Here is an 11527-nt window from a genome sequence, read left to right as displayed (position 1 = left end):
TATAACAATAATAATAATAAATATAATAATTGTGGTTGGTTAAAGATAAAAWATTAWATWAAKAWTAACAATTATAATTTAATAAAAACTAAAAATATTTACACAAAATATAATAATATGACAATATATTGATTATTATTATTTTTATAAATAATAATATGCCCAATAACTAATTGGGTATATATAGATAATTTTATACTGACTAACAAACTACTACTACTACTACTACTACTACTACTACTACTACTACTACTACTACTACTACTACTACTACTACTACTACTACTACTACTACTATACCTACCTGTGCTATTGACAAATAGGTAATAATGTATTTTATATATGTAACAGTTTATCATAATAATTATAGGAGATATATATATATAAATTTTTATAGTAATCAGTCAACACTTGAACAATAATAATGAGATAAATAGTAGACTTTAATTAATTAATTAATTAATTGCAATTATAATCTGATTTATAAACTTATTGTATGAAATCATAATCATTATTATATTGTTATGTATATAATATTTTTAATATATATATATATATATATATTGTCAATAAAATAAAAAATTTCAAATATCACATATATATATAATATTTATATAATACTCAATATACACTGATTTACTTTTTTTTTAAAAAAAAAATAATAAAATAAAAATATTTCAGTAGTACTGTATTTAAATAGTATATTATGTATTTCATGTCCTCATCAATACTATAATAATAATAATAATAACATGTATTTAATATATTATAATAGTATTAAAATGTTATTTATATATAATTTATAACAACAACAACAACAAAATATCTATTAATACCTGTAATTAAGTAATTAGTGATTTGTTTTGTGTGGAAAAACTTTTGTTTTTTTATATAAATTTTTATTGTTTGTGATATAACTTATTGATATATATATTATAACAACAATATGGATAAATCAGATGAAACTAGAAAAAGGGTTCMGGAAGTGATTGCTGATGAAGACATTAGTGATGTTGCTGTCAATGAGGAGGACAGGGATACAGTCAAAGCTGATGGTGATAGGGATAGGGATGAGGATGAGGTGGAGGAGGAGGACTACTCTAATGTCAAGTGTTGGCATCCGGCACACAGTGTACACAGATATATATTTATGGTATTCATGTGCTCGCTTGGTGTCGGTATGTAACTTATATTAGTAGTAGTATTATTATGATATTATGTAGGTATGGCCTACAAAGTACATGTATATATACAGTATATACAGTAATACATATATATTATGAGATATAGATTCTGAGTTTATATATCTATTTAAAAATCAAACAAATTTTTATATATATACAGTAAATATTTTATGGTATATATATCTATACTGTATAYATATATATTAAGTTATTTATTATTATTATTATTATTATTATGTAGGTATGGCCTACTAAGTATATATATATATATATATATATATATATATATATATATATATATATATATATATATATATATATATATATATTTAAAAATCAAACAAATTTTTATATACAGTATTTTATTCAATTTTGTATTATATATATATATATATATATGGAAAAAAATTTTATGGTATATATACTGTATATATATATATATATATATATATATTAAGTTATTTATTATTATTATTATGTGAATATGTCTATGTTGTCAAAAAAATTTGTTATCATATATTCAAGTAGTAGTAGTATTAGTAGGTTATTGTTATATTAATTTTTATACACTAAATTTGATTTTTTTTTTAAATTTTGTTGTTGAAAATTTAATTAAATAACTTTTTCCCCCACTTATTTTATAGTTTTGAAACAATTTTATTTTTTTTGGTTGTCTAAAATTTTTGTTTGTTTGTTGTATTTAATACGATAATAATAATAATTATAATAGCATTTTGTTTTTAAAATTTTGTTGTAACATATGCTTAATTAAATTTATACAAATTTATTTTTTTCAATAACCCCACAGAGAGTACAKATAATTTAATTTAATAAATTTGAWTTTGTAATTATATATATATATATATATATWGTTACTATATAATGTTACATTGTTATTTAAAATTATAATATATATATTATATATATATATATAGATTTTATTTTATCGGATACTTTAAAAATATTGTTTGAAATTAACTTTTTAGCAGTAACTATGTATAGTAAATGTCATTATTATCATAGATAATAAAATACAATGTATGTAYGTGTGTGTGTATGTATATATGTGTATGTATTGTGTGTGTGTTTGTATGTATGTATTTATGTATGTATGTATGTATGTATGTGTGTGTATGTATGTGTGTATATGTGTGTGTATGTATGTGTGTATATGTGTGTGTATATGTATGTGTATGTATGTATGTATGTATGTATGTATGTATGTATGTATGTATGTATGTATGTATGTATGTATGTATGTATGTATGTATGTATGTATGTATGTATGTATGTATGTATGTATGTATGTATGTATGTATGTATGTATGTATGTATGTGTGTGTGTGTATTGATTACAAGGAGTTAATGTCAATTACTTGTCTGTATGTAAAAAAAATAATACAATAGGAATGTGAGCTCTCATATGATATCTACAACAAAAAAAAAGTTTTTCAAATTGTTTGATCATTTTTTTCTATGTTTTATTGTCTCCACTTAAATACAAATTTCAAAAACTTAATGCTTAGGGAGAGAGAGAGAGAGAGAGAGAGAGAGAGAGAAAATAAAATAAGTTAAATCACACATTGATTTCAAGTATTTTAGTTTTTTTTTGTTAACAGATTTTCAGTTGAAAATCTAATTTCATTGCATATATACAGTACAGTACTGTAGTAGTAGTAGTAGTAGTAGAGATAAATGTCAAACAATTTTGAGTACTGTATATTGATTTTGATAACAACAAAAAAATAGTTAAGTTAATAATACAGTGTATATATAATATATATGTGTTTATCATATATATATATTGTTAAATTATATGCATAAATATTTTATTATAAACTACTACTGTATATGTATATACAGTATAGTAAATACTTTTAACACTTAGAAAAATAAATAATAAAAAAAAAGTTTTATTTTATTTTTATTTTTTTTTGCTAAATATATTCTATTAATGTAATGAATAAATTATCGCCACATTTGCCATCAAATAATAATAAAACTTTTTTTGTTGCTAAATGTTTTATTTAACTAAATTATTATTATTATTATTATTAAGTATATTGAATTACATACTATAAACTCAATGCAAAAAAATACATGTATAGACAGCTAAATTGATTAAAAATAATTGCACAAACATTAACATAAATAAACACCCAATGCTTAATTAAATTTAATTACACTGTAAATAGTAATAGATATAAAACTTTAGATATTATTTAAAAATTTTTAGATCCATTAATTAAAAATTTTTAAATAATATCATATAATTTACAAAATAAATATCACTTATATATATAAATACAGTATTTGTATAACAATACAATTCCTTAAATTAATTATATAATAGATATGACTATTACTACTACTATTACTACTACTACTATTGCATACAAAATTATTAGTCAACAAAATACTGTATACAAAACAAATAAATATATATTTGTATTTAAATTGATTACAAAACTATATAAAACAAACAAACAAATATATTTTTTGAGGATTAAAATTAAAAAGAGTGTAAATATTGTCTTAAAATTATTTAATTAAGTGAATTCACGCATATTATATTCAAATTCAATTTATAAATAGATATAATTAAATTAAATTAATTCAAACAAATAGTGTAAAAATTAGATTATAGTATATATACTGTACTGTATAATAATAATAATACCTTAAAGGTATATATATAACGATATTATATAACAATATATTACCTAATATTAGTAGTAATACAGTATTATAGGTGTATTTAATATATGAGGTATTTAAATGATAATATCATTATTATTATACTTATCATTTAAAATAAATTTGTGTATAACTAACAACACTAACAAACAATTAACAAACAAACAAAAATAATTACTGATATTATATCTATATATAATATATATAATTTTTTAAAAAATTATTATTATTATTTAACAGGCAATTACTTTAGTTACGATACTCCCAGTTCACTACAGGAGGAAACCCTACGGGACATGAATATCAATAATTTCCAGTATTCACTACTATATTCACTGTATAGTTGGCCTAATATGATATTGAGTTTAATCGGGGGTATACTAGTGGACAGGTATCTGGGTATCAACTGGGGTGCCATTATATTTGCTTGTTTTACTTTTGCCGGACAATTCCTGCTAGGGTTGGGCGCCTACCTAAACTCATTTTGGCTAATGTGTCTGGGCCGTATAGTATTTGCTATTGGCGGCGAAAATCTGGCCGTTACGGCCAACATGCGTGCCGTCAAATGGTTTGGCGGTCGTGAACTGCAAATGGTTTTCGGCCTACAGCTGAGTCTGGCCCGTGTTGGCAGTACAGTCAACATGAATGTCATGAAACCCTTATACGACTATTTGGGTCATTCATACTCTGGTCATCAGTGTCTGGGTATGGCCTGGATGTTGGCATCGATAGTCGCTGCCTATGATCTGGTTCTGGCCATCGTATTGGCCGTACGGGACAAATGGGCCGAACGTCAGCTTAAGGTCAAAGATGTTAAATCCGATAAAATTAGTCTAAAAGATATCAAAGTTTTCCGTTTGAACTACTGGTTCATCAATTTTATTATTGTCTTCTATTATGTATCTGTTTTTCCATTGGTATCGTTTGGTGTGTAAGTAATTATCAAAAAAAAAATTTAAAAAAATTGATTTTTATTATTTAAAAATAATTAAATTTAGAAATATATATAAATATATATATATGTTTTTGAAAGTATTAATGGAAACAAGTATTCTTTGCGTGTAAAATAAAAGTGTTTAAATTCATTTTATTGAAAAAGTTAATGAAATTTAATAAATTGTAAAATTGTCATTTAAATCTATAACATCTCTTTAATCACTGGTCAAATTTTGATTATTTTTGGTAAACCATTTCATCTGATTTTGAACCGAAAAAGATTTTTTGAATCCTTCCAGATTTTTAATTTTTTCACTATCAAAGAAGTCTTTTATTTATTCAAATAAATAGTAATCTGACAAAGCAATATATGGTGAATATAATGATTCATCAATGGTTTTAATAAATCCTATAAATTTATTATAATTCAATTGTATAAAAAATTTTGGTTTATTTTCACTTAAGTGGCCTATAGTTAAGAAGTGAAATTATTTAGTACTTAAATTAATGGCACATATCTTCAGCGAATTGAGTCCAAATCTTATAATAGTTCATAAATCAATACCCAATATCTTTCTCATCTTTTATCATCAAAAGTCTGGATATAACTTCACTAAATCCTTCAAAATTTTAGTATTAAAATTAGGTAGTTTTTCAGACTATTTTCTGTCTTTTACATTAACCTCTACTTCTTTCCACCATTTTTTATTCGTCAAATTAATGCTTACATTTAGTTTTTCATAAGAAGCCTTACTAAGATTTTTGGCCTCCATTATTGCATTATTTAATCAATGATATAGGTATTTTTGAGCATATGTGAAAATGATGTCATGTGACTTTAAGCTATATATTAATAACTATATGTTTATAACATAGTTAAAATTCAATAATGTAACTGTTGAATTACAAAAAAAATAAAATTTTAATCATTACATAGATCTCACAAAAACAAAGTAAAATTTCATTATTTTTGAAACGCAAAGAATACTTGTTTCAATCGATATATATATATATATAAAGTTTTTTTTGATATCTATTTCAAGTAATTATCCAAAAAAATTGATTTTTATTATTTAAAAATAATTAAATTTAGAAATTATATATAAATATATATATATATATATATATATATATGTTTTTGAAAGTATATATATATATATTTGAAAGTATATATATATATGTTTTTGAAAGTATATATATATATATATATATAAATTTTGATATCTATTTCAAGTAATTATCTACAAAAAAATGATTTTTATTATTAAAAATAATTAAATTTAGAAATATATAAATTTATATATGTTTTTGAAAGTATATATATATAAACAAACAAAAAGTTTTTTAATATCTATGGATCAAAATTATTATTGTTGTTGACATACATGTTGTGAATTGCAAATAAGTTATATATATTGATATTATTATATGTGATAGTAGTTTATATATGATAATAGGTTTTTATTTTTTATTTTTTTGTCAAAAACAATTGAATATATTATTTATTTTATTTAAAATAGTTTTTTTCCTCAATTTTTTAGTATTATTATTATTATTATAATAACCAAAAAAACATTTATCAAACAAATACAAAAATATATGAAAATTTCAATAATCATTTTTAAAAAAAATATTCATAACACGCTAGGTATAGATATTTTTGAATTGAAATAAAAAAAACAAAACAAAATAAAACAAAAAAATTAAATTGATTTTTGTGTTTTGTTTTGTGTGCATATATATATATATATATATATATATATATATATATATARAGAATATTCCTATAATTTTGATTTATATTGTATATTAATATACAGAATATTGAATAGAAAAAAAAATTTTTGCCCAAATTGTTTGTTTCAAATAAATTCAATAATTTTATTTAATAATTCAATAATTTTTTTTATAATTCAATAATTTTTTTTATAATTCAATAATTTTTTTAATAATTCAATAATTTTTTTAATAAGTCAATAATTTTTTTTAATAATTCAATAATTTTTTTTCAAATTTTCAGACCATTTTTTACACGAAAATTTCAATTAAACTCAGTCGACGCCCACCTAATCAATAGTATGGTCTATCTGATATCGATGGGTGCATCGCCCATACTGGGCATACTAATGGGCCGTTTGGGTCGTACCCTATATTTCGTATTGTTGGCTATACTGATATCGATGACCGCCCATTTGTTGCTGGCATTCAGTTTCCTGACGCCATGGCTAGCCATGATCGTACTGGGCATTGGCTATTCAATGCTAGCCTGTACTGTATGGGCCCTGATATCGCTGGTAGTACCGGAGCGTACACTGGGTACGGCCTACGGTATGACACAGGCTATACAAAATTTTGGTCTCGGTATGATCAGTATGGCTGCCGGTGCTATAGTCGACACTAAGGGCTATCTAGTGTTGGAAATATTTTATCTGGCCTGGCTATGCGGTATATTATTATTATTATTATTAATTTTATTATTATTATTTTATAGATAAATAGCTAAATAGATAATATACTATTTAATTTTAAATTTAACTATTTATTATTTTGTGCATAAAATATATACATAGAGATAATTAATTTTTAATTAAATTAAATTAAATTATTATTATTAATATTAATATTATTAATTATTATTATTATTATTATTATTATTATTATTATTATTATTATTATTATTATTATTAATTTTATTATTATTATTATTAATTTTATTATTATTATTATTAATTTTATTATTATTATTATTATTATTATTAATTTTATTATTATTATTATTATTATTAATTTTATTATTATTATTATTATTAATTATTTTTAATTTATTTTAATTTAATTAATATTTTAGCCACAATTATATCGACGATGGCATTACTGGTATTGGATGAGAAAGAGGGCGGTTATCTGAATATGACTCCCAAAATGAGAGATGAATTTGATAGCAAAAAGTTAGTAATAGTTAATAATATATGATTATTAACAGTCAATATATAATTTAATAAAAAGTAATTGTATTGTAATTTATTTATTAAAAAATATATATTTTTTGTTTCAAATTTGTTGGTTAAATCTCTCTCTCTCTCTCTCTCTCTCTCTCTCTATATATATATATATATATATATATATATATATATAATATTTTATAGATATTATATATATATATTGTTTATTTATAATTATCTAACTTTTTTTATATACGATTTGTTAAGTTTTTAGCACATTATATACTAAAAAAATTGTGTTTAGGGGCAAAAAAATGTAATTTAATTTTTTTGTTTTTTGTTGAATAATAATTATTATTATTATTAAAAGGCATATTTTGTTTTAATTTAGATTAAATATTTTATTTTTTATTATTCAAAAAAAACTTATTTAACCCCTAAAACTATATTTATATATTCACTACTAAGTAATTTTAATAAAAAACAAAAAAATATATATATAAATATATTTAATACAAATATGAATTAGTTAAATGAATTGTGAATAGATATTAAAAAATTTTTTTTATATAATATAAAGTATTTTATTTTTTAGTTATTTAAATACAGTATTATTATAATAAATGTTTAGTTTATTTTTTTCGGAGAAATATAAAAAATATATAAATTTTATATATATATATATATATATATATATATATATATATATAATCACCAAAAAAAAATTTAAGCGCTTCAAAATGTTAATTAGTTTCAATATTAAATTATAATTTAAATATAAATGCCGTAATCTATATATATATATATATATATATATATATATATATATATATATATATATATATATATATATATTTATATATAAAGTTTATAATATATGATATAACAGATATAATACAGTAGTATTACATTTTCAAAAAAATCAATATTCAACTCATTATAGATATATATATATATATATATATATATATTTTATGTGAGTTTATATGTATGTATGCAAAATAAGATCCCCTTTTTTGGCATTTTAATCGATAGTTTTATAATTTATGACATTAAATACATTATTTGAAATTTGTCATCAATTTTGATAATTTTGTCGATCATATATATATATATATATATTATAGAAAATTTTTACATAAAATTTAATAATAATAATAATAATAATAATAATAATGTATAATTTATTTGATATAATATATTTATATGAAAAATTTTGACATTATTTTATTATATATATATCAATAATAATATTAATTTTTTTAAATTAATAAAATAGTTGTTTAAAATTTACCACAAATTTATAATCAATATAACTATTATTATTATTAAAACAAATTGATTACTAAAAAAAATCTTAATTATAGACAATAGCTTTAGTTTCCGTTAATTTTTTGTTGTTGAAAAAAATTAGATAACAATATTCAGTAGTTTTAAAAAAAATCTAAAATTAATAAATTATTTATTTCTATCTATATATTAAAAAAAACCACTTAATAGTTGTAAATATTTAATGATTACTAAAAAATTTTATTATTTAATATATTAATAATACATTATTCATGCACTTAAAAAATTTATTTTGTGCTAATGTTAATGTTGTATATACTGTATTAATTTTTTTTTTAAACTTTATATGAAGTATATAACAGTTTTTTAAAAATATATTATATATAAATATAATTTTTTTTATTAATTAATTATTATATATATTATATATTATTAGGACAAACAAAGACAATGACAATCAATTAGACGAAAACAATGATATGGGAGTCAACGGGACATACGATCCAAAGTCAACTCAACTATAAAAAAAAGATAACTAAAAATATATTTCAATTAATAATAATAATAATAATATTTATAATAAATCCAATCAATCACTAGTCTACTAGTAATTAAAATTATAATTTTTACCAAAAAAAATAATAATATTAATAATAAAATAATTTATATCATCTTATTGTCATTAGATTACATTTTTAAAAAAAATTACTTAATTTGTATTAATATTTTTAATATTAAATTATATTTTGATTATATTTAGTATATACAGTATTACCATATTTATAGTATATAAAAAATTATATATATATATATATATATATATATATATATATATATATATATATATAGTGATAACTATTAGATAAATTTAATTAACTTTCAAACATAGAGTAGAAAATAATTTTAATACAATATTAATAATTTATTAAATGACACGTTTTATATAAATATAATATATATATACATATTGTATAAACTATACTATACTATATATATACTGAATATATTTTTGTATATACTATTTGATATAAATTTATACTGTATTAGAGTTAAACTTTATATAATATTATATATATATATATATATAGTTTAATATTCAAACAATTTGTACGAAAAAGTTTATCAAAAACAAAAAATTTAATATTAAATTACATTAACTTATTATCATCATATTAAATATTAATGTATAATATATATATAAAATGTATTTTATTATTATTATTATTATTATTAAATAAATAACCATTAATTATAATAATCCTCTTAAAAAATTAATTTTATAAAATTAAAAATATATATATTTTAAAAAAATATTAATTTATTATACTAGTAATAGTTGTAATAATAATAATAATAATAATAATAATTTGATATAAAAATTTTTGTATCTGTTTATTTAAATATATAAAATTAAAATTTTTATTGTACTTAAATTTACTATTTAAAAAAATACTTGAAAATTAACAATTAATTTTTTTTATTTATTAATCAAATTTAATTTGTTTGTTAAAAAAAATTTAATTTTTATTTAAATTTAGATTTTTTTTTCTAATAGAAATAAAATCAAAAACTTTTTGTTTGTTTGGTTTGCTATTTGTTTGAAATAAACTGATTATTAGATTAATAATAATAATAATAATTAGATTAGATATCCTTTTACTTAAAGCGGCAACTTTTTACCCAAACCATCGCCACCGCCGGTAACACCGCCGCCGACCTTGTCCTTGACCTGACCGAGTATACCGAAAACACTGTGCAACTTATCGACCATACCGTCCAGTGCCTGATTACTATCGCCACCCACTCCTAGACCGCCCAACGTTTGGGTTATCGACGACAGTTCCGTCAGTTGCGAAGCTATCGGCAATTTCGCCAACTCTTTGTTTGACTTAACCAAACCGTTCAGTTTGCCGAAAGTGTCCTTAACTGAGGCCAATTCGGCGCCCGATTCGCTGATTTTGTTTTCTTTGATCAATTGGATAGCGTGTGACAGCTTTTGCGAGTATTCGCCAAACAGTGACATCATTTGCTGGACAGACTGTTTTTGTTGGTCACCACCGGATGTGTCATCGCAGCTGATCCGGGCTTTTATATGAATGATTGATTGATAGATAATAATAAATTAATTGTAATAATTTTATTAAAAAATTACTAATAGATAAAATTAACTATATTGTCTATTAGTAGTAGTAGTAGTAGTAGTGGTAGTAGTAGTAGTAGTAGTAGTAGTAATAGTAGTGGTAGTAGTAGTAGTAGTAGTAGTAGTAGTAATAGTAGTAGTAGTAGTAGTAGTAGTAGTAATAGTAGTAGTAGTGGTAGTAGTAGTAATTGTTGGTATTATTATTAGTAGTAGTAGTAGTAGTAGTAGTAGTAATAGTAGTAATAGTAGTAATAGTAGTAGAAGTAGTAGTAGTAGTAGTAGTAATAATAGTAGTAATAGTAGTAATAGTAGTAATAGTAGTAGTAGTAGTAGTAGTA

The 11527-nt window shown here is 20.3% G+C and overlaps 2 protein-coding genes across 2 annotated transcripts in view; one reads left to right on the top strand and one right to left on the bottom strand.

Moving 5' to 3' along the window:
- The first annotated feature begins 899 nt into the window (after nt 1-899).
- On the top strand, nt 900-9573 carry LOC128952897 (major facilitator superfamily domain-containing protein 1-like). Its single transcript, XM_054298361.1, has 5 exons — nt 900-1178; nt 4122-4812; nt 6838-7262; nt 7666-7765; nt 9486-9573. The coding sequence occupies exons 1-5, from the start codon at nt 947-949 to the stop codon at nt 9571-9573; spliced, it is 1536 nt and encodes a 511-aa protein (XP_054154336.1). The 5' UTR covers nt 900-946.
- Nucleotides 9574-10639: 1066 nt separating this feature from the next.
- Nucleotides 10640-11527, bottom strand: part of LOC128952779 (uncharacterized) — a 1737-nt gene continuing 849 nt past the window's right edge. Inside the window, exon 2 of the mRNA XM_054298225.1 lies at nt 10640-11134. Coding sequence (XP_054154200.1) covers nt 10710-11134 — 425 coding nt within the window. The 3' untranslated portion in view covers nt 10640-10709. The remainder of the gene's footprint in view (nt 11135-11527) is intronic.

This window comes from Oppia nitens, unplaced genomic scaffold, assembly GCF_028296485.1.
Source record: "Oppia nitens isolate AA-2021 unplaced genomic scaffold, nextdenovo-longstitch-racon4-pilon3 scaffold11_pilon_pilon_pilon, whole genome shotgun sequence".
Lineage (NCBI taxonomy): Eukaryota > Metazoa > Arthropoda > Arachnida > Sarcoptiformes > Oppiidae > Oppia > Oppia nitens.
This window is presented reverse-complemented; position numbering and strand designations above follow the sequence as displayed.